This window comes from Corylus avellana, chromosome 2 (assembly GCF_965113065.1).
Source record: "Corylus avellana chromosome 2, dhCorAvel1.hap1.2, whole genome shotgun sequence".
Lineage (NCBI taxonomy): Eukaryota > Viridiplantae > Streptophyta > Magnoliopsida > Fagales > Betulaceae > Corylus > Corylus avellana.
Window position 1 is genome coordinate 39274490 of NC_142491.1, and position 24991 is coordinate 39299480.

Below are 24991 nucleotides of genomic sequence, written 5' to 3' on the forward strand. Positions count from 1 at the left end.
CCCTAAAAAGGCTCAAGAAAGTAATTATTGGTGTTTGCAAGTGATGCATTCACAAGTGTGTCTTTTAGCCTTTTTCCCACCATGATTAGAGCCCTAAAATTTATAGTAATCCAAATTTTTCTATTTTGTTCACACCTTTTCATAAATAAATTATCTTAAATAATATTTTCTCTGGTCCTTCGAATCTAAACAAATCTCACATAAGAATAGAAAAAAAAAAAAAAAAAAAATTATCATGACACTCTTTTTAGAGAAAATGATAATTTTAAGAATGTAGTATATGATAAGCAAATTTGCAAAAACACATCACCCGTCTTCCATCATCTTATTTATAGCTGGAAAAATGTTAGGGATACTAAATTTTTTTAGTAAAAAATAAGTACAAAGATGAGGTGAAGATTATTCATTGAAAATAATCAAAACAATTAATAAAGATAAATGATACAGATACTAATGAATAAACTCTACATCATCTTAGTATCCATCTCTTAGATAAAATATTTGGTACCCCTAATATTTTTATTCTGCTTATAACTTATGAGATTAGAATTAGAGCTCGAAAGATAAAATAAAATAACTTATGAGAATTAGAAAGTGTGAACTCGGCTGCATTATTATCATTCTTCCCTCTCTAATTTGGAATGAGATCCTTTCCATTTGGAAAATGGAGAGAAGCCGGTTAGTACAATATATAAATGTAAAATGGTCTTTTTAATTTTTGTAAGATCATTTTGTCATCTTGTTTTACCTGACGGGTTCCTCGATAGGATCCTTTTTGGCTCCAATTCTCTCATAGTATTCGTTCTACCAAGTACCAAGCAATGGACTAACACAAATCACCCTTAATTTTTCTCCCTCTTTTCCTCATTTTCCATTCAATGCATGATAGAGCTTATCATAATTCATATATTTTTAATTCAGCCTAGTCTGCTTAAGCCTAAAATATTTTTGAATTTTTTCTTTTCTTTTATATTTAAATGTTTGATGAGGCATAAAATATAAGTCAACCTAAAATGTTTTCAGCTGACAAAAATATATATATATATTTCCGATTTTCTTGTATGCATAAATCATTTTTCACAGATCTCCTACATCAAGTGTGAGAGAGCCTCATATGGATATTGCCTACCCGAGCAGGTCTCGAGATACCCAAATACCTGTTCTTGAAAGTAAACTCCATAAAAACTATCACAATTATCTACCAAAACTTTGAGCAATAGGAAAGACAATTGTATTGGATTTCAATTCCACCTTTAAAGTCATTCTATTCTCACACGCTCTCTTTCTTGCACTCTTAAATTATATGATTTTTCAAATGAGCTAAACGTTAGAAAATATTTTTCCAATCATTTTTAAGATTGCAAATAAACAATATAAAATAATAATTAAAAAAAAATTATGCCCAAATTCAAATTCCAAATGTTATCACACATTTCCCTTTCCAATTTCATTGAAGCGTAATTAGTGCACATGCACAGCTTGTTTAAGTGCTTGTTTGAAATTGCGTAATTAAAAGCGCTTTTAAGGGTATAAAAAATTTTAAAATTGTCAAAAAGCACTTTTGACAAAAGCTTAAAAATAAAATTTTTGCACAAAAACTCTTTTTAACTTAAAAATTTTATTTTTCAAACACAATTTCAACCAAACTTTAAATCTATATTATCGTCAAAAAGTAAATAATCGTGGTGTCCTGATATAAACAAATTATAAAAAGAAAACAAAAACAAAAAAGTAAAGTGGACCCCGCCCCATTTCTTAAATCTTAGCCCCACATCCGACGGTGGAATCGATTTCCTTTTTCGCAGATCCCAGCGGCAATTTTTAACCATTTAGGGAACTGCCTTTTACCCCCATCGGCATGCGGATGGCGCCAAGCCAAATGCATGATTTTACACGTGGGGCTCTTGGATTACCAATGAACGGTGATCACCGCGCCTCTGCCTGGCCGTGTTAATCGTGTTGGGGGTCACAGTCGCATCACTGCCGCACACGTGGGAGACCCTTTTTTATTTTTCGGGGTTCAGTTGGATTCATTCTTCGAGCCAGTCAAATCGTACGTTCCGCAGTTGAATTCTTGACTCTGACTAGAATAGAATAGTCCTGATATTTAAGAAATCAGTATATTTGCTAAAATAACAGTTTTCCTCTGTTAAAACGTGGTAAAATTATTTAAACATTTAATATTTAAATTGACATTTTTATTTCGAGAACATATAATTTTCTTTGTGATTTTTTTATAATATTAACAAAACATTTAATTTTCACTTAAATTTAAAAAATATACATAAAAGTTACGTGTTTTAAAATGTAAAAATTCCTCAAAATCAATTTAAAAGAAAAAACTTTGTCCAATGAAGAATTGTAATAATGATATTATTGTAAAATATTTTAATTATAAACTATTTATATTTTATAAATTCAAACTTGGCACTTCTTTAGTCTCTACAATAAACTTGCAATAACTTCTTGCTCGATTTTTTATCAACCTCTTATTCACAAGAAAAGTGACAGAGAGTCAAACAAATAAACTCAAAAAAAATTATAAATTAACGTGACAGACCGTGAATAACAGACAAGGAAGAAAGAATTGTATTTTTTTTTAATTTAAAAACCTTTATTATGTCAGTTTAAAATTTTTTTTGAGTTCATTTGTTTGACTCTCTAGCACTTCTCTATTTGGCTGCCTAACACTTCTCATTCATACAAATGTACAATTTAGACCGGATATAATAAGCACAGAAAGTCTACATAAGCACTATTAATAATTTAATATGCAAAATCTTTGTAAAAGATTCGAAACTTATTTATAAAAACTTAGAGATGAGTGAAAATATTTTAAAGTTGAAGGTCGATGCTTACAAGTCACAAGATTTGATGTTTTAATTGAAAAAAATAAACAAGCACAAACAAATAGTCAACAATTCCATTGTTGTCATTTATTTATTTCTGGTGTAGTTGTCTTGTCTCTTATGATCCTCGATCAAAAAACTCAACCACGCTTGCATTATTGCATGAGACAATAATTGTCTATTTAAAGAACTAAACAAAATAATGCACTCTATTATTTATTCAAGTGTCAGATATAATTCACTGTGAAAAATAATGTCAATTACTCAGAAAACAAACAGTTTTTACTTCTTCTTTTTTTAAATAAATAAAAAAAAAAAACCCAAAAACACATTAAAAAACAAAACCTAATATTTTTTATTTAAAAAACAATTTATAATATAAGTCGAAATCATCACTATTCCAATTTATATATTTTTTGCATAATTTTCCTTCAATTATCTGTTTAATTATAATTAAATATGGTTTACTACCCCAATATGGCACCATGATGTGATACCTAGAAAACACCAAAACTGCAAAGTAATGCAGCCAAGATTATATATGTGCTTCTTTAATTAGTCCTCCAGTCAATTATTAAATGTGATTGTACCAGATAAAGCCATTTCCTAATTTAATTGGTGTACACTTCTAGAATAATGGGCCAATTCTTAAAGTTTATATGAGGTACGGTTTGTTAGTGGTTTCAATTTTTTTTAAATTAAAATTTTAATTTTAAAATCGTCACAATATAGTTAAAATGATGAGATTGCAATTGATTTTAGAAAAAAATAAATAAATTTAATTATTTAATAAATGACGTGATAAATACCACATAAACTATCATATCAATTTGTATTGACCAATGAACTTGTCAAGTTAAAAAAAACATATAACTCGAAGAAAATTCCAAATATCAATTGTACTATTATCAGGAATAAGACGGCATTATAATTATTTTAAAAAACTAAAGGATTTTGTACGTAACCAAAAATAAATAAATAAATAAAATGACATAATGTTTAATTAGGAACATAGGATTGAATGTGAGTATACCCAAGCCAAAGAAATGTCTGAATTTTCAATAAAACAAATTATGCAATGTCAAAGCATGACAATTTATGACAGGGAAAAAAAACATGACAGTTTTGTCCAGCTTCTATAGATTATACAAAATCGTGTCCAAAGTTAATTTAATTATATCACATATAAGGTAACAACTAACAAGCAACAGGATATAATATGCTGCCTCCTAAGAAGACACCACCATTTTATACAAAAACATTGGTTTTTATATTAACTTTATAAGAGCGACTTCTTATCCCTTTCAACGAGATTGTAAATATTGTTTTATTGAGTAGTTTTATCTGAGACGGTACTCCGATCCGAGTTGGTTCGACAACTGTTTAAATAATTTTGAGTCTCATCTAATTAAACTATTTGAATACCTACTAAAAGAGGTAGAACTTAAGTGTCCACCTTAGGGCTGAGCGTCGGTCGGTAATGTCGGTTTCGGTAGAAAATTTTTATTTTCGCCTTTCGAACCGACAATGTCGGTAAAGTCGGTTATTTCACCGACTTATTCCGTCAAATTTTATTTTATTTCGCATTTCGAACCAAATGCGGTCGGTAAAGTCGGTGTCGGTCGGAAGTCGGTAAAGTCGGTGTCGGTTAAGTCGGTATGTGGAAAAGTGGCAAATTTGTCGGTAAAGTCGGTCGAAAGTCGGTCGGTAAAGTCGGTTCGGTTAAAAAACCTCTTTCGCCTACCGAACCGAAAAATTCGGAATAAAAAAAATCATGCCGCCTATTGTCCGCCATTTAGTCGGTAACGGTCGGTGTCGGTCGAAATCGGTCGAAAGTCGGTCGAAAGTCGGTTAATCGGTAATTTGCTCAGCCCTAGTCCACCTAACGTGAGGTTGCCCATTATACCATGCAATAACAAATCTCATTGTATTGTGCAAATGAACAACCTGAATTCCGAATTTGTAGTTCAATTCTACTGCAGAGAAGAGCAATAAAAACAAATTAAAACAAGGTCATTTTTAACCTAGCTAAAACCTTACCATAGTTGGAAACTTTATTGATGATGTAACCCTAGTTACAGCGCAATATTCGTGGACATTAACAAGTTTTATATCATTTTCATGACAGCATGATATTAGATTGACAAGAAAAGCCCTTCTTTGCTACGTTATCAAGTTGTCTTTATAGGTTAAAAAAAAAAAAAGAAGTTGTCTTTATAGGTGGGGTCTCCTTGTTGGGTTTTTTTTTTTTTTTTTTTTTTTTTTCTTCCAATGGGTCTTGAATATATATATATATATATATATTTTTTTTTCCTGATGGTGTTAGGTGTCCCTTCTATTTCTTGAGAAGACTGGGGATTTGAGAGAGAGCTCTTAATCAAGCTTCAGTGCTTCACCAATGGCATTGCAATCATTCAAAGGTAGGCCAGCCCGGGGCCCCACAGTGACTAGGCACTTTGTTTGTATCCAGGTCAGCGTTGATTAAGATTATTTGATGATAAAATAGGACCCTTTGACGAGAAGGGCCCATAGAAAGCTCGATAGGACTGGTGTTATTATGAGAGTAGACACCACCCTGCCCAGATTAAATACAAGGCAGTTTGGAATTGTCTGGATTATCAGACTTTTAGCCCAGAAAGTAGTGTGTTTTCAGTAATTTTTTTTATATATATATATATAATTTTTTAAATTGTTTTAATGTATTATAAATATAAAAATTGTTGGGAAAAGCTACGCGTATTTTTAAATATTTATTTTTTAATATGACAGTAAAAATATATCAAGTATTTCTCAAAATTATTTTTGTGCTTTAAAAAGTATTTTTGTATTATAGGTTTTGTTATTTTTTATTTTTGGAACTAAAACTTAAACAACCATAGCAATTTTTTGTTATGAAAATGAGATGATTTTTTTTTTTTTCAAAAAAAAGGGATGATATATATATATTCAAAACACAAAACACTTTTTTGAAAACTTCTTTTAAAAGAATGTTTAAAAAAAAATTCATGTTAAAAGTTTTCATAATGTCCCTTTTTGGCTTTTTGTGTCCATCTAAAATCAATGTGGCTTTTAAATCACCATTGAATCTGTGATAGGTCTATACTAGATTTTGATCAAATGATAACTTTAGAAGTCACGTCAATTCTAGAAACACGGGGGCGTAACTAGCATTTGGAGTTTGGAGGGCAAAATTAAAAAAAATAAAATAAAAATAAATTGGGGGTAAATGAAGTTTTGGAGGACAAAATTAAAAAATTTAGAAGTAAAATTTTAATTTTAAAACAATTTTAAGGACTTTTTATTTTTTGTTTTTTTGAGACTACATGGCTCCTAAAAACATGGAAAAGACTTCTATATTATGGTGAGTTTTTATCATATATAAAAGGTTCCCGTTATTAGTTACCCAAAAAATAAAAAAATAAAAAGCCAAGTCTCCAATATGCAATTTTTATTTTTTATTTTTATTTCAAAACATAAAAGTTAAAACACTTCAAAAACTTTACCAAAGTTCTTAATTCCGGGTCGATTGATGCCTTGATGTTGAGAGTATCAAGCCAACAGCTCATAATAACTACGCATATGCATAGAATAACCTATTCGGATATGGATTGATCTAGGACGTACATATTACTTTTCTTCTACAATAATAAAATTTAATCTTTGTCCTCCAACCATTATGATAGCTTTCGAATAAGAGCAATAAAAAGTGCCACATATACTAACTATCAATCACAATGAACTAAATCAAAAGTTACTCCAAGTAACGCATACCATATAAATTAATGAAAGAAAAAAATGCTTTAGTGGTATTTGACCTATAAGTTTTTATCCAATCGTTCTCTAATGTAAATTATTTTTCAATTTACTTCATAATTAATGGGGAAAATGCTTAGTGGTATGTGACGTATAAGTTTTTATCAAATCATTCTCTAAAGTTCGCTGTTATTAAATAGACATTATGTTTACTTTTTGTTAACAACTCATTCTATCAGGATGTAGTGTAAATTAACCATCTTACAACATTTAATAGAAATTTGACACACCAGGTAAAAACATTAAATATAATGAAAATGAAAACATTGTATTCTTAATTTAAATTAATCTCATGGACTTTTTTCATTAGTTGTAACCTACCACTTACCACCTATTATCAAACCCTCCCACCCAACTCTGAGCCCTTAATACTGGAATCTCCAAAACCAACAAAGACGGTGGTTTCAATGGTTTTATCATTATGTATTTTGTACATGAGTTAAGGAAAAAAAAAATTATTTAATGTAAAGAATTATATTATATTTTGATGTTTTTCGTTAAAGTATCTATTTCTTATTAGAGTGTACAAAATATTTAGTTTACACCACGACCTCGTTATCTTATCATATCCAATCAAATCGTGGCATATATTTATTTGATAAAAATATATATATATATATATATATATATATCTCAAACGAAAAAAAAAAAAAAAAAAAAAACCACTTTGTCCTATATATTATTTGTCGTCTTTTTACATGCTTAGAGCTATAAACCCGTACCTTTCACGTAAAATCAAAAATTTTTAGGAGTAGGTGGCATAGCATCCACTTGTGGTTAATGCCACATGGAGAGGCAAAGGAGGTAGGGCCACCCATGGGGACCTCTTCAGATGTCCATTTTCATAGGTTTTAAGTGCGCATGGTCCCTACCTCTGATTAAGTAAGATGTCCTTTCTGATTGCTACAGGTGTCTGCATCTCATTGGCTCTTAGCGTTTTTATTTCAGGGTATAATTTTTTTTTTAATGAGTATTTCAGGGTATAATTGAATGGGGAAGTCATGGGGTTTGTCCATATATATAAGTGGTCATTGGAGCATTTTCTATTCGAAATAAAAGAGTGGGCCATTTGGTCATTGACCTAGTTTTATCATATTGCCTTAAATTTCACCGGCTCTAGTGGGGTTTGTCCACTGATATTTATGAATTTTGTTGGTATTTTTAAGCGATTTATTTGTTAGAATAATTATACTTTATAAAGAGCTCTTACAAACAGAGTATAAAGCTCTAAAATAAATCATAGTCGAAGTTAAAGTTACATACGTAAAAGATACAATCATAACAAACTAGCAATCAAGATCTATCAATAATATTAATATCCGCTAACTTATGACTAGGCTTCAGCTTTAAAAATAAGTTTACACTAAACAGACTGAATCTAATGCATAAATAATTTTTATTTCTCGGCCCTGATTTTTTTACCTCCTTGTTGGGCCTAGGCTCACTTGTAAGTTGCAAGTTTGAAAAAATGGTGTACATGGGCCCTTTCAACTGTCACTATCCTACATAATAACGTTTGGATCAATAAATAACATAACCTTCTTTTTTTTTTTTAAAAAAAAAAGAAAAATTATTCCGATGAATTAATCAAGAAGATGAAGAAGACATTTAACAGATTTTTGAGAAAAAGAAGTAATGGCGGTGGGAATACGATGCAACTTGCAAAGCGTGAAAAATGAAAAACACCATGTTGGTCCGTTGGATTTGTCGTTGTCTCTGAGGCATAAGGCCACCGCATTGCCCGAAGAAAGTACATATCTAAATGCCACCAACAGTCTGTCGTCACGTCTTTGTCCTTTTTTTTTTTTTTTTTTTTTCAGGTAAAACCTAGGGAAGGAGAGAAAATTTAAAAAATAGTTTTAAAAAAGTACGGAAATACAGTTAGAAAGATCTCGCAACGACCCAATAAATCATATGATAAGCGAAAAAAGTTTTTTCTTACTTAATTTTTTGAGTTTTTTAGGAAAAAATAGAAGTGACGGTAGAAAAAATGTTCTAAATGAGAGAAAAAATACGACAATTATGAATAAGGTCATGCGGCTGAAAAGTTAAAATGACCATTAAGAAATCACCTTTAAACGTTGCCAATAAATCATATGATAAGCGAAGAAGTTTTTTCTTACTTAATTTTTTGAGTTTTTTAGGAAAAAATAGAAGTGACGGTAGAGAAAATGTTCTAAATGAGAGAAAAAAATACGACAATTATAAATAAGGTCAGGCTGTTAAAAAGTTAGAATGACTGTTAAGAAATCACATTTAGAAGAGAATGAGAGGAGCCCTATAAATCGGGTGGGTTGAGCACCTAGAAGGGTAGACTGCTTTGAAATAGGTTAATCACCAAAAACAAGAATAAGCTTATCTAGTTTCAAGAGCATGCCTTGCTATGAGAGGGGGCATAGGGCTTATGGGTGAAGGAATTAGTGGAAGATATATAAATTACTGATTACAACATGCAGTAAAAACTTATTAGCTATAGCTCCTAATATTTCTTTACTTGTTCTTTTCTTCCTTGAGCTTGATTCTTAATGCCTTTCTTGTATATTTATGGGAAAGTTTCTACTTTTTCCTATCTTCACTAGAGCTACTTCTTGATTCTTGTTTTTCTAGTCGTAGATAGTGCCCTAGATGGTTTAGGAAGGGTGAAAAAAGTGGAAGTAGAGGACTAGTATTGAAAGGAGAAGATTTATTTTCTTGGAGTATTTCTCTTTGAATTCTTGTTGACTAGAGATTAATTTGTTTTTGGCTTATATACAAGAGGCACCCTAGGGCCTAAGCTGGGTTTTTATAGGTGGAGTCTACATATTCTAGAATGCACCTACATTAACTGCCTTTGCATCTTCCTAGGACGTGGAGTAGCATGTATATTCTAGATACATTGTAAGTTCAATGTTCATGAAAATACAATGGACTTGACCAGTCAATAATGACACATACCTAAAGTCCGTAATCTTCAAGAAAAAAGGCATCAAGTTTAAACAAGAAGTTTACTCCTCTGGGAGTTAAAATCAGAACAGAAAACCTGCAGGGATTCCCTCAATTCTGTGTGGGATTCTGATGGGTCTTAAGGATATACTTTTTACCAAGCCCATGCTAGTTTTTGTCCTCTTTTTAAGTCTACCCCTAGTTTTTGTCCTCTCTAGGTCGGCTTCTTGTTTTTTCAACCGAGGTATTAGAGTATTTATATTGAGCTCTTCGAATAAAATTTAAATTTGTAAAAGAAAATTCACTTTTTTAAATTTGAAAAATCACTTTAAAATGAACAAAATATCAAATTCTTTATATTTTCATCTACTTTAGTTAAATATTATTATTATTATTATTATTTTTTTTTTTTCTTCTCGATGGATGAAAGATAGAAGGAAAATGAATATATAAGATTAAAATACTAAATAACTTTTACTTTCTACCATGGTCACGCCAGGTAGAATAGCTAGAATCGGCCTCCCCCTCCAACCTTTTTCTGATTAGAAAAAAAAAAAAAAATAGAAATAAGAGTTTGTTAAATGACTCTTTTTGTGAGTTTTTTTTTTAAAATTTTTTTTAAAGAAAAGTCAAATTTAAATAGCTCAATGGGGATGCTCTTACATTCTTTGCCTTGAAATGAAGAATTGCTTACAATAATCTCACTTTGGAGACTGCAATGAGGCTATAAAAATTGCTGACATCTTCTTTGGAAGAACATATGCAATCCTGGTTCCTTAACATGGAGTAATGCATTTTTTCTTAACCAAGCTTTAAAACGTTCATTTTGCCAAATCAATCTTTATAAAGCTCCACTGCTATTTTACATCTTATGGAAATTGCCTTAGTGTTTCCTTTGCAATTTTACAGCTGCAGAAGACTACTCCCATTGAAATGCTGATTTTTCTCAAAGTTGTGGACAACTCGAGGGGCAAAAAAATTGATGGGCATACAAGCTCTGAAGAGGAAGAGGAAGAAAGGTGCAAGATTGGGACACGCAATAGTTGCTTCGTGAAATGTTAAAGGCACCAAACTTTTTACCAGGAGTACCAAGATTATGTAAAACTTATCAAAACAATTAATAAAGGAAAATATTACTGGAACCAATGAATGAACTCTTGTTATTCATCCGGATGGTAATGATAAATAGAATTTAGTAGTCTTATGACTTGGCTTGTACGCTAGTCTCAAGGAAAACATTAGATGGTGGAAATTCTAGGTCTCCATATGACTTTGAATGCCACAAAAGAAAAATGACTTATTCTGGTGCGATTTTTGAACTTGTATTTGAAAATCAGCGGTTAAATCATCGATTATTTTAAAACTTTAAGTTGATATGAAATTATAAATTTAATAATTTAATTTATATTTTAGCACTTTCCTTTACGTGTAGGACCAGACAACACTTCAATTATTTTAATTGAAAATAAATGATAAAAGAGTCATAATTTGAATTTTCGACATATGCTCTTACACTATATTAAATTACCACAATTTTCGACCTCCTTCTTGCCACCATCCGACTACTTCCCGATAGCTACCTCCTACTACCATTTTTGGCCACTACTATTTGCCACTGTGTATGATGGCCGTTCACCGTCTTCTACGTTGAACTCGCAATTTTTTATTCTTGCCACACTGGATCTGCTCTCCCCCCCTCCCCAAAAAAAAACTGCCCAAAGAAAAAAAGTCTTAAAAGAAAAAGAAGAATAAAAAAATCAATTTTTTTTTTTTTTTTTTAATTTCAAACTTAAGCTTACACTTTGAGTTTAAAAGGATGTTAGAATATAAAATTCTCGATCTATGTTAGTTTTGATCCTAATTTTCCAAATAAATCTTTTGTGTTGTACGCAATCAAGTGAACAATAGCAACAATGTAGATTTTCTCTCCACAGTTCATTACAAATTTCAACAAGAGCGGCTAATCTTATAGCAACTCTGTTACATGCTTACGTAATGTGATGAGAACTAAGTAGAAAGATTGATATGGTAGGATTTGCGAGGAATCCTGAACCTCCTATAAGATTTTCGAGGAATCCTAAACTTCCTATGAGTAATTCAAGGTGCTCTCAACTCCTACAAATACAAGGTTTTGATTAATTTTCTTATTCATAAATAATGCAGTATTTAAAGACAATAGAAAATAGAGTTCCATATGAGATAGAACTTCCATTTAAAATAGGGAAATCTAATCCTATCCAAATAACAAATAACAAGATAAAAGAGATAAACATAACATAAGAGTCTTACCCACACAATAATATTAAAATAATAAAACAAGTATAAAACATTAATGAACTAAATTACCTAATTGATAATACTTCATAACAGACCAATTACCTAACAATGACTACACGTAACATTCCATCCCTCTTTGAATCGACCTTGTCCTCAAGGTCGGTGAAAATCTTTTTTCTTCTCCTTTGACGCACCATTTTTATTTTTATTTTTTTCTAAACCAAACAAAGAAGGCAATCTTCTTTTTCTTTTTTCTGGTGAACCACAAAACCAGGTTGCATTGATCACCAAATTTCTTGTCTCTGTTGTGAAATGAGAACCTTATGGGGTTTGTTCCACTAAAGACCGATTTGGTATGGTGAAATTGTATTTGATGGTGGACTGAATTGTGTAGATGAATTTTTGGTGGTAGAACTTCGATATGATGATGGTGGTGTGGTCGGATTTTTGAACATGACGACTGAGTTTTGGCATTGTCGTGGTGGTAGTGGCGGTGTGGGGCATGCGGCTTTTGCACCCGCAACATCGTTTATTGTTGCTCACGTAGGCGTTCATTTTTTATTTCCACTAAAGTGCTCTCGAATCTGCCAAACGACTCGTCCATTTTTCTTTGGCATTCTTCCACTTTTCTTTGGAGTTCATGCACTTCAATTTTTCTTTGGAATTTTTGATATGGTGGGATTTTCGAGAAATCCTGAACCTCCTATAGGATTTTCGAAGAATCTTAAACCTCCTATGAGCAATTCGAGGTGCTCTCAACTCCTACAAACACAAGGTTTGAATAATTTACTTGATTGATTTTCTTATTCATAAATAATGCAGTATTTAAAGACAATAGAAAATGAAGTTTCACATGGAATAGGACTTCCATTTAAAATAGGGAAATCTAATCCTACTCAAATAACAAAATGAAAGATATAAACATAACATAAGAGTCCTACCCACATAACAATATTAAAATAATAAAATAACTATAAAACATTAATGAACTAAATAACCTAATTGATAATACTTCATAACAGACCCACTACCTAACAATGACTACACGTAACAAACTCTCACCCATAATCAAAGTGAAACAGAAACATTGACCCTCTAGCTTCGATTGGGGTGATGTTAAACATCACGCCGGGCGTGCTGATGTGATATTTTAAAATAATAAAATATAATATTTATTATAATTATTAAAAAAAAAAAAAAAAAGCCGAGCGTGCATAACTGTTCATGCACACCGGTGTATTTTGTATCATCACTTGATTCCATCAGAAGCCATGCCCCTTGTTCAGCGCCTAGCCTTTGAAGCTTGACCTCAGTCCTTTTACAAAAGGGGCTGCCAATTACTCCATTATTGTATGCATTATCTCCGGGCAACTTTTTGTTGTGGTTCATTTTTTTCTTTAGTAGACGCAAAAGAAACCATTGCTAGATAATCTTAATCAAGAAGTACAAATGGAAGGAGGTTCTTGCAAATCGGACGGGAAAGAAGGTGGCAATGAATTGAGTGAGATCACTCTTCGGCCATTGGATCTTTCTGACATAGACCATTTCATGGTGTGGGCTGCAGATGATAAAGTGAGTCGCTTTTGCTCATGGGAAACCTACACTAGCAAAGAAGCTGGCATAGACATGATGAAGAACAAGATTATCCCTCACCCATGGTTCAGGGCAATTTGCCTTGACAACCGGCCAATTGGGTCCATTTCAGTGACCCCAAAGACAGGAGTCGACGAGTGCAGAGGTGAGATTGGCTATGCTTTGGGCTTCAAGTACTGGGGCAGAGGAATTGCAACGCAGGCTGTTAAAATGGTGGCTAATACTATATTTAGTGAGTTTCCACAGCTGGAGAGACTTGAAGGTTTTGTTGATGTGGAAAATATGGGCTCCCAGAGGGTGCTGCAGAAGGCTGGGTTCCAGAGGGAAGGTGCTCTGAGAAAGTATTTTCGTTCGAAGGGGAAAACCAGAGACATGGTGATGTTTAGTCTTCTTTCTACCGATCCCCAACCCCAAGCATGAATATTTTTTGTACACAGTTGAATTAATGTCTCTGATTTGTGAATCGCAAGGCACCCTCCTCCTGCATAAAACATTGTTGAAAATTCTGTTGAAATGCTGTGAAATGTTCTTGATCTTGTCATTTACAAAGTCTATTACAACGATTATCTTGAAGAAAATAGAACTTGTTTGCTAATGCTTTTTAGGACTGAGGCATGTCTCTCTCCTTATCCAAGTTTGAAATTTGTGCAGCGTTTGAAACGGAACAATGACTTTGGGAAGGGGGGCTTGATCCGGTATGTGTCTATGTGGCAAATGTTATTCTTACTAATCTCAAAGGGTTGGCTAAACTGATAAAAGTCTTAGTCTTGGTGACATCTTCATCGGGTTTAAGGTTTAAGATTATGCATGGATCCAGAAGTTTCCCATCATAAAAAAAATAAAAATAAAAACTCCGAATATCATATGAACCTTCTTCCCTAAAGATAAATAAACACAAATGTAGTATCACTAGGGCCTAGGCTCACTTGTAAGTTTGTAAAATGGTGTAGTTGCACAAGGGACCGTATCCCACAATAATTTTGTTCAATAAAATCATTAGATTAGCTTTTTCAATGGGATTGCTAGGGTTCTTTTCCTCATATTATAGCCCTATATACTTGACACTAGGGATAGAACCAATTCCTATTCAAAATCATCCATACTTAAAAGCCTTTTGGATCAAGGAAGAGTCCATTACCATAAAAATTGAAAGAAAGAAATTAGAATGTTTTTTAGTAATTTTTTATTGTAAGTAACATGTGTTACATTCATAATGGTGTTGACGTGGCGCATGAGCAGATTTTGTAAACTTTTCTAATAACATAAACTAACTTTTCTAATAACATAACATAAATCAAAGTTGAAGGGCAAAAATTGCATTTGTAAAAAACATAAAAACAACAAACACAACCTAGTTTCCATGTATTCTTTTTTTATGCTAAGATGTATTTTATGTTAAACGACAATAGTAAAGAAAGACTTGGAAGTTGGAACACATGCCGTTCGCTCGACGACCTACCGCACAACGTTGCCTTCCTTATTTCACAAAAAGCCCTATCTCTCTCTCTCTCTCTCGCTCTGTCTCTCTCACTCGTGCGGCAAAGGCCCCATCTCCATTTTTTTTTTGGGGGAGGGGGGGTTGGTTCTTAAACACAGTGTTCCAGTTATAAAAGAAAGGAAATATAAAAGTTTTGGCTGCAGAATTTTATTCGAAACGGTCTTTCGGTACGTGATTTTACGCAGTGGGATTTTCCCAGGGGCACTCTTCTCTTTGCTTTCTAATTACGTGGTTCTTGATCGAAAAGCTGCAAAAATTATTATTAGCTGATTGGATGTGAAATCCCGGCCAAGTTTTGATTGGTTGAATTTCTTGGCTTGTTTTTCTTTTCTGGCTGCTGCTTGTTTGTGCAATGAACTGCATTTCATCTGACGAAGACAACAAATTAATTTTTTTTTTTTAGTTTTTGTCCTTTTTTATTATTTTTAAAATTTTTAAATTTGGTTAACTCATTGCATCTTGTTCAATGTGTTGGAAAAAAAAATAAAAATACCAGTAGGCCGTTCATCAATGGAGGGTCAAAGCGACACCATGTCTGGTTTACCAAGCACATCGCATGAGAAAACATGCAGCAGTTCCTCATCTCAGGTTAGTGTTTTTCTCCATTGTTATTGTTATTATGACTATTATTGTTGTTCGCCTAAATATTATAGCTGTAATTGTGGAAGATTTTCATTTGTTTGTTATGCAGTAATCTTTGAGATTTTGCATTTTGTGGGTGGTCGAGATATGAAAGGTAATGCCCTTGTAATCTTGCAAAGTGCTTTGCATTCAATAGAGATTTACTGTAGGGCAACTTCTAACGGGCTATGTGCCATTGACAACCTTAGTGGTTTAGATGAGGCATGATTACTTGAATGCTTTCAGCTAATGCTTAATTTTTTTTAGACCTGCTACCTTTTGAAAATATTCTGTCAAGAATATATGAGACACATGGATCAAACTTTTTGACTGTCAGAAAAATATTCTCTCAGAGCTGTCAGTAGGCCAGACGGTTTTATTCCTCTGGGGAGTTATGTTCACCTCCATAATCAGAACAGGAAGCTTACCTGGATTCCCTAGATTTAATGTGGGGTTTCTGATGGGCTTCAAGAAAGAGACCCCCCAAATAGGGAGAAAAAGAAGAACACAAGTCTAGAAAGTTAGTAAAACAAGAAAAACGAGGACTATTGTATACCGCCGACCAAGCATAAAGAGATTTGAACATATATGTTCTTAACTCTAACACTGGTGTCTCACAAACTTCAAAGCTCCATGTGTTTTGCTCTCTCCAAATGCACCACATTAAGCATAGAGGAGCTATCCTCCAAGCCTTTAAAATGCTACTTTCCAATTGACCTTTCCAGGTAGCTAACAACTTCACCACCCTTCTAAGCATGACTACTCTACACCAAAACCCAACAATTCTCTAGCCACTTCTTTATAGTAGAGAAGAAGATCATCTATGGTCTCCTCACTCCTCTTACACATGCAACACTATTCCACCACTTTAACATTCATCTTCCTCAGGTTATCCAACATTAAAATCTTTCCTAATGCCGTCGTCCACACAAAGAACCACTCTTGAAGGAGCCTTATTTTTGCAAGAAATATTTCTGACCAACCCTATTCTAGTTTTTGTTCCTTTTTATTTACGTCTTCCCCTAGATGGTATCTAATTAGTGCAATGATGTATCTAGATTTTTCCTCTTTCTTCCCACCCATTTTCTTCCAATAAAGGGTTGCTTATAAAATTCACTTGTCCAGAGGCCAATAGCATCATGCCATGAAAGGAAGAATTGCGTGTATTAAGGTACTTGATAACATTTCTTTGTTGAACTTCTGGGTATTCCTTAGGATAGGAAAATAAGTTCTGGACATTGTAGAAAATCAACAATTATTGCTGTCTTTGGTTTCGGATTCTCAATTTTTGTCCAAGAATTCGTGGGTTTTGAATACTTTATAGATTTTTTTTTTTGGTAGTTTTTGTGGGTTTTGGGCATAATTAACTCGTTAATTGGAATTTGAGTTAATTAAAAAAATAAAAAAATAAAAAAGGAATTCGAGTTGTGGAGTGTATTTTTTAGAACGCTAGTTTGGATACTGAGAAAATTGACTAGTAGAAATGAAATTGCAGTTGGCTTTTCTGTTTTTTGTTGCTTTGGTTTCGAACAATTTTCCCAAAACATATATATTGTTCTGCAAGGCTCACTTGTGGTTGTTTTTCTCGCCAAAAAATTCTTTTCTTAGCTTGTCTTTAAAATCAAAAGGTTTGTATAGTAGTATGAACTCTAAATGGTTTGGAAAACTGAGTATTGGTGTTATAGATAACTTGGAAGTTTCAAGGTTTGTGCAGATCTATGGCACAATGTATATTGAATTCATATACAGTAGCCAGTTGACCCTGTATCTCTTATTGCACTTAATTAACATGATATTTGATTACTGATTAGTTGAACGGGTATAGTGTTGTTTGTTGCATTTAATTTATGAATAATTTTGTGTGTCCTTTCTGCTTCTATTGATTTTAGAAATGTAAAATTTAATCCATTAAGTTTTCATCCACCATGTGAGTGTTATCAAAGGTTAACTATGATGTCATACAAATTTCTATGTGGAGTGGTGAATCAACACAATTTTGTCTTGTTGACTCTACATGCACCCAAAATTTCCTTCTTTTAATTGATTTCAAGTATCATTTTGCAAATTAAGAGGGGGAAAAAATCAAAATCCGGTGCTACTGATTATGAGTTATCCACCCAACTTTCAACTCATTATGGTTTAATCTCTGTTAGTTTTATTGTACTGGTTGACTGTTGTATATATTGAATGTTGTTCTTGTATATGGTTTCTGCATTGTAATGTTTTTTGTTCACTATGCTCTTACAAGATGGGTTCACAAATGAGTGAAGGCCCTTTCTCCACTATGCTCGTACAAGTGGGGGAACAAGGCTACAATGAAACTCTTCCCCAAGCTAGCCTGGGATCCACTACTAAGAAATCTCAACGGGGTAGAAACTTCTCCATTGAAGAAGACATTATACTAGTAACGGCTTGGCTCAATAGTGACATTGATCTAATTCAAGGGAATAATAAAAAACCCAAGACATTTTGGGAAAGAATTTCAGAGAACTACCATGAACACAACAAAGAAACCATGATTGAACGTTCTATGCATTCTTTATCAAATCGGTGGTCAACCATCCAACTTAGCACCAACAAGTTCTGCGAGTACTTAGCACAAGTTGAATCGAAAAATCCAAGTGGTGTTAGTGACCAGGACAAGGTATAAATGGATTGTTACTAATAGTGTAAATGAACCACTAATTAGTTTCAAGATTCTAATTATTTTCAATCTGTGTAATTTTATTATTATTATTATTATTTTTCCAGATTGATGAGGCGAAGGCTTTGTATAGAAAATTCGAAAAGATAACATTTCAATTTGATCATTGTTGGAACATGTTGAGGAAGGTGCCAAAATGGAACTCACGTATGGTTCAAATGAAATCTAGAAGAAAATCAATTGGTACAAGTTCTCCTTCTACTCCGGAGGCGATACATTTATGGGAAGACAACGATGTTGAAAATGTGTTTGTAGACTTTGAGAAACCACTAGGCAAGAAGACCTCAGAAGATAGAGAGAGAAAACGAAAGAGCAAAGATTCTCCTACTTCGAATACTATGGATGTTTTGAGTAAATTAAAGGAAGGGAAGATGATATCATATGAGGAGAGAAATGAACAGATTTATACGGCAAAGGAAGAGGTTATTCTTGTTGAAAAACAAAAGCTTGAGATTGAACAAAGGAAAGAGGAAAGAGAACAAAGGAAAGAGGAATGGGAAATTATGATGATGGATACAAGTAACTTGTCTCCAATGCAGCAAGAATATATTCATTTACGTCGAGTGGAAATCCTTGAGAAGCGTAGGAGTAAATAGTCATCAGCATTGGAATGTATTTATTTAAGTGAATTAATCATGACATCTTGTTTTGCACAAGGATTTTGTTGTGTTTGTTAAGTACTTTCTGTTTCTTTGGTATCTAGTGATGATAATATACTTTTCTAAGGTTCTATTCTAATTGTGTATAGGTATTTGATTATGGGAAAGTAGTAATGACAAGTTCTTTTTAAGCAGATGTTGTCCATATTATGTTGGTCACAGATGAGGACTGCAAACAATCATTTTTAGATGCATAATTTGTTGTTGATTAGTTCTCGATATCCTGTAAAGAAGCGCTGATTTGTATTTAATTGATGGTAACTTACAAAATTGAAAATTGATTGAAGACTAGCATACGTAGACAGTGTGATCATACAAAATTAAAAAGTTCAAGTTCTTAAAATTAGCTATGTATTTGCCATAAATATTGCTTGACGAGGTTTGATTGGCGTAGGGAATGGGTTTCTGTCTTTAATGTGAAGATGATTTTGTATTAAGCCCACAAGTTTAGGTGTATGCTCGTTTGACGGTGGTTCGAGGGGACTATCATTGATTTGTTTATAAACAAAGCCATATGCTCCAACGTATAAATCTTACTCATCTTCAACAATTATATTATGCTCGCTATTATAATCTCTTTAAACGTTTCAAGGTAGTAAGACCGTGCAGGTTCATGCACAGTTACAAAGCATTCCAAATATTCGCTCTATATCCATTTTTGCTAACTCTTGAGCTGTAGCAAAAATTGTTTTTCGAATATTGTCCACGAATGATATATATATATATATATATATATATATATATATATATCAACCATCAGTGAGCTAGTATCCAATTGTATAGGTGTGATCATTAATTGAGTTGTTAACCAAAGGAGCACGCCCTTCAACTAGATTGCTAGATACAAAATGAATAATGTAACCTGGATAAACGTTAGAGTCGTAACACAACTTGGTCATATAACTGCTTGTCGGAGGACAAGGAGGCCGTTGGCGGAGAATGTTTAGAAAAAAATGTTAAAATAGAAAAATAAATGCTCCTAAGATACAAAGTCACTTTTCTTAAAAAAGTATGGCTATGTTTGGCAACAGGCCGGGCCGGCACTGTAGCTGGAACGGCACTGTTCCAGCTACATTGCCAACAGCAAAAATTGACTTTTTGCTTATTTTTTTTTTTTTTAAGTAAAATATTAAAAAAAAAATAAAAAATGATGAGAAAGGGGTGGCTGGCTTTAAAAAATAAATAAATAAATAAATAAGCAAAAAATCAATTTTTGCTGTTGGCACTGTAGCTGGAACAGTGCCGTTCCAGCTACAGTGCCGGCCCGGCCTGTTGCCAAACATAGCCTATTTGTCTCTAACAATATTATGCACTGGGTTATAACAAACATTTTTTTCAGGATACAATGACAGCATAAGTCTTTTTGAAGGTTGTAGCAATACACTTGGAAAACCAGTCAACCAAGGCGGCTATAAGCATTTATTAGTTTTGCAATTGCAATCTTGCCCACCACTCCAAGTAATACAAAATTGACTCCTGAAAAGGCCAAAAGACTCCCACAACTATCTTACCTGATATCCAGGCAACTTCTTGTGGTCATTTTTCAACAGATATAAAAGGCCAATACCCTAGCCACTTTCCAACTAGGTCTTTCCTTAATAGACAATTGTAATCAAGAAGTACAAATGGAAGGAAGTTCTTGCAAATCAGAAGGAAAAGAAGGTGGAAATGGATTCAGTGAGATCACTCTTCGGCCATTGGATCTCTCTGACATAGATCATCTCATGGTGTGGGCTACAGATGATAAAGTGACTCGTTTTTGCTCATGGGAACCCTACACTTGTAAAGAAGATGGCATAGAGTTTATCAAGACCAAGGTTATTCCCCACCCATGGTTCAGGGCAATTTGCCTTGACAGCCGGCCAATTGGTGCCATTTCAGTGGCCGAAAATTCGGGCAATAAGTGCAGAGGTGAGCTTGGGTATGTTTTGGGCTCCAACTACTGGGGCAAAGGGGTTGCAACTAGGGCAGTGAAACTGGTGGCTAATACTATATTTAGCGAGTGGCCACACTTGGAGAGACTTGAAGCTCTGGTTGATGTTGAAAACGTGGGCTCCCAAAGGGTGCTGGAGAAGGCTGGGTTCCAGAGGGAAGGTGTTCTGAGAAAGTATATTTTTCAGAAGGGGAAAACTAGAGACATGGTTATGTTTAGTCTTCTCTCTACTGATCCCAAAACCTGAATATTTGTACAAATTTTAATTATCAAGGCTTTTGTTATTTTAAATTTATTTTCAATACTTTTGTGCAATGTCTTAGCTTCCTTCTTGCCTAGCTTTTCCAATGTGGGACAAAACCAGGGTCCTACTTTGGTAGAAGTGAAAAACAAATGGGATTTATGCCATAAATTAACCTTAATTATGAATTGGGTGGGGTGCGCCAGGCCTAGGGCTCCAGTAGCAAGCTACTGTGGTGAGCCTTCCCCCAAGAAAAATAAATTTAATATCGTGTGGCCCAGTATCAAATATTAAAAAGGTATGAGTTTAATTAGGGTAATGATAAACAGAACGCTGAATATAAACAATCATATACGCCCAGCGTGCTGTGAATCATTACTCAAGTTTAAATAATGAGACATGCTCTTTTTGTATAATGCCCCGTTTGACCTCTCCTCTGCCTTTTTCGATGTGGGACAAGACCGTCAGACTTTTGCAAGTGGCCATAATAACTTCAAGAGAACAAAAACTACTGCTTTACAGAATTTCATATATGGAGCAGGAGCTTCTGGGAATGTGGATTTTGTTGACTTCAACCACAGATGTCACGAGTCTATTAGACTAGCATGGATATTATGTTGGCATTTAACTAAACTCGTGTTTCACAAATTAAAAATTCAATCAATGGCGAAAAAGAAGGAGCTAAAGGAACATATTAATATTAAGATTAATAGCATTGCTTATGATCATAATCATTCGGAATCCGATCCACTCACAACATATTATCAGTTATTAGGAAGCTATACATAAACATGTCTCTAATTTCTCCTTTGCAAAATCCATACTTTCTTAACAACCCTTCTCTCAGAAACCCAACCTTTTCTAGCACCCTTTGAGACCCCTTATTTTCTACCTCTACCAAAGCTTCAACCCTCACCAAATCTGGAAATTCTGTGAAAACTCCAGAGATTGCCATCTTCAATGCTATTGTGACTATGCCTTGCCCCCAGTAATCCGTGGCCAGAGCATAGCCAATGTGCGCTCTGCATTGGTTGTCGCCGGATTCTGGCCGGATGGAAATGTAGCCAATCGAACGGTCATCCAAACATATTGATCGACGCCAAGGGTGGGGTATGGCAACCTTCTCAAGGTATGTCAATGCTTCTTCCCTGGAGGTGATGTTCCATCTAAGATAGCGCGTTACTCTGTCATCGCTAGCCCATTTCAGGAAGTCATCAACGTCAGAGAGCTTGAATGGACGGAGGGAAATTCGTGAAGAATCCATTGAACTTGCGTACTGAATTTGAAAATGTACTTGGTGCATAAGGTGAAGCTTTATGTAATGGCCAAGAATGTTACAGAGCTTGGTCAATTATGGTATACATTATTGACAACCCGGCCGGTCAAATGATGTTGATGTTGGTGGGTACTTCCTACTTCTTTTCCCTTTTTTTTTTTTTTTTTCTTTTTTTTTCTTCAAGGAAAATGGTACGAGGGACTGTTAAATCATTATTTATTTTAATTTTTTATCTTGCTATCATGTAAAATTATTATTTATTATAAAAGTTTTAAGTCGATAAAAAGAGTAATTTAATAATTTAATTAATACTTTAATCGAAAGCGATGGACTATTTTATTTAAAGAGAAGTGATAAAGACACAATTTTGACTCAATTTTTCTCTTATGTGTTCATTAAAAAAAAAAAAAAAAAAAAAAAATTTTGAAGCAATAACATCAGTCATTTTTTTATTTGGTATTTTTTTTTTAAATACCAAATAAAAAAATGGCTATATAGTATGTTATTGCTTCACAATTTTTTATTATTATTTTGTTTTTTTTTTTAAAAAAAAAAAGAGAAAAATTAAGCTAAAATTGTGCTAAAAAAATTGTATTTTTATCATGCATCTTATTTAAATATGACCATAATAACACATGCTCATCAAAACTGCACATGAAAGTACATTGAACTTGCTAGGTAACAGACAAATCGGCCATTATCATTCCAAGCTGGAAATTTTGTCTTAAGACGGGAAATACCTTCTTCTTCTTATTTTTTAAGGAAAATGATACATTTTTTTTTTCTAAGGAAAATAATACGATAGTGTTAAATTATCATTTATCTTAACATCTGATTATAATATTATATTAAATCATTATTTATTTTAAAAGTTTATATTGATAAAAAATAATTATTATTTAATCAGTACTTTAACTAAAATCGTTGAAAGGTAGCAGACAAATCAGCCATTATCATTCCAAGCTGGAAATACATTTTTGAACCATGGAATATTTTGGAGTAGCCCATCCATTGCAACTAGTCGGAATATAGTATATTGACGTGACACTATTTAAAAACATATTCCACCCATAATACTATTAAATTAATTCCACCATCTCATAGTCTTACTTTTTTCTCTTTTTCTATTTGCTGTTGAATAACAAAGTTCGATACACCACATCCTTTCTATGACTCTTTTCTTGTTAATTTCATAATATTATATCAAATAAACAAATTATCAAGGCAGCATGGAAAAAGAATTAGGATGTTCTCTATTTTATTTTTTATAGTGAAAGGTATTTTTGTTCGTTCTAAAATTGAAAAGACAAAATATTACTTAATTTATTTGAACTGCATATTCCATGAATTTAACTAACCGGATGGAGAAGAGGAATTACAATTCAAGGAATATTGGGATCGGTAGACAAAAGACTGTACATCACAATATCCCTGCTCTGCCCTTTGTTAAAGATATACTTCCTCATCACACCTTCCCTGAGGAACCCAAGCTTCTCCAAGACCCTCTGGGAGGCCTTGTTCTCCAACTCAACCAGAGCTTGAAACCTGACCACTTCTGGGAACTCTTTTAGCCCTTCAGCGATGCCCATCTTCACTGCTCTACCTGTTATACCTTTTCCCCAGTACTCCGCGGCTAAGGCGTACCCAACGTCTGCCCTGCACCTGTCATCACCGGATCCTGGCACGACGATAATAAATCCGATCGAACGGTCAGCTATGCATATGGATCTACAATAAGGGTGCGGGATGCAGTAGTCGTTTATGTAGGCAAGTGAATCTTCCTTGGATGTGAAGGTGTTCCACCGTGTGAACCGTGTGACTCTGTCGTCGCCAGCGTACATCAAGAAGTCATCAGCATCGGAGATTTTATACGGACGGAGTGTGATTTTTGAAAGATCAATCTCCATTGTTGAAGAAGAAGAAATCTTTGGTTTCCGTTTGGGTGGGGTGCGCCAGGCCGATGCTTTAGTGCAACGCATGGGCGACGCACGAGAGGCCCAGTAGCAAGCTACTGTGGTGGGCTCTCCCCCCAGAAAAATAAATTTAATATCGTGTGGCCCATTGGGCCACGTATCAGATATTAAACTGATAAGAACAGATACTACACTTGATCTTAGCCAAAAGGCCGAGAAAGGTATGCTTAAGCCTTGTTCTGATTCTTTCTTTTATTGTCCACTTTTTCAATCCCCTTCTCTCTCTTTAACGGTGTGGGACTTTCGACTTGAGACGAACATAATCCGGGCAAGGTTGGGGAAGTGGATGGAGACAAGGTTGGGCAAGTGGGCTTCGAAGAATAAAAAATGTTATATGTATTCTCGAGTGCTCACTATTTCTGACGTGGTAATAAAATTTACTATTAAATATTATATGTATTTTTATTTGTAATTTTATCTAATAGTAATTTTAGTTGTCACAAACTAGCCACGGCCATCCATAGTTTTGAATGATTCTATATAAATATATTTCAATGTACATCTTTGTGCCAAAAAAAATTTAGTTTGGCCCCTCGCCCCTTTAAAAGGAGTCCAAAAGATAAGTACACTAATAAACTCGTTCCATATGGCTTAGAAAAAATTGGTCCTAAATGAATTTGGTCTAACTTTAC

General features: G+C 33.6%; 2 protein-coding genes and 1 non-coding gene across 4 annotated transcripts; 1 reads left to right on the forward strand and 2 right to left on the reverse strand.

The window, feature by feature from the left end:
* The first annotated feature begins 15011 nt into the window (after nt 1-15011).
* On the forward strand, nt 15012-19045 carry LOC132174754 (glutathione S-transferase T3). 2 transcript variants are annotated; one of them, XM_059586422.2, is made up of 4 exons: nt 15012-15119; nt 15449-15540; nt 17822-18217; nt 18325-19045. In XM_059586422.2, the coding sequence occupies exons 2-4, from the start codon at nt 15463-15465 to the stop codon at nt 18871-18873; spliced, it is 1023 nt and encodes a 340-aa protein (XP_059442405.2). In that variant the 5' UTR covers nt 15012-15119; nt 15449-15462; the 3' UTR covers nt 18874-19045. The 2 variants fall into 2 exon arrangements, with proteins under 2 accessions (XP_059442405.2, XP_088369138.1); XM_088513012.1 differs by lacking the exon at nt 15012-15119 and adding an exon at nt 15644-15688 and having other exon boundaries at nt 15451-15540.
* A 4643-nt stretch (nt 19046-23688) lies between these two features.
* LOC132164775 (uncharacterized) lies at nt 23689-24701 on the reverse strand. Its single transcript, XM_059575335.2, has one exon. The coding sequence runs from the start codon at nt 24363-24365 to the stop codon at nt 23769-23771; it is 597 nt and encodes a 198-aa protein (XP_059431318.2). The 5' UTR covers nt 24366-24701; the 3' UTR covers nt 23689-23768.
* LOC132168261 (U2 spliceosomal RNA) lies at nt 24329-24524 on the reverse strand. The gene has a single exon (XR_009438784.1). It is a non-coding gene; the product is annotated as a U2 spliceosomal RNA (small nuclear RNA).
* Nucleotides 24702-24991: the final 290 nt, after the last annotated feature.

Coding starts and splice junctions, on each gene's coding strand:
- LOC132174754 (XM_059586422.2), top strand. CDS start 15,463: ATGGAGGGTCAAAGCGACACCATGTCTGGTTTACCAAGCACATCGCAT. Junction 15,541..17,821: donor GCAGCAGTTCCTCATCTCAG/GTTAGTGTTTTT, acceptor TGCTCTTACAAG/ATGGGTTCACAAATGAGTGA. Junction 18,218..18,324: donor GTGTTAGTGACCAGGACAAG/GTATAAATGGAT, acceptor TTATTTTTCCAG/ATTGATGAGGCGAAGGCTTT.
- LOC132164775 (XM_059575335.2), bottom strand. CDS start 24,365: ATGCGTTGCACTAAAGCATCGGCCTGGCGCACCCCACCCAAACGGAAA.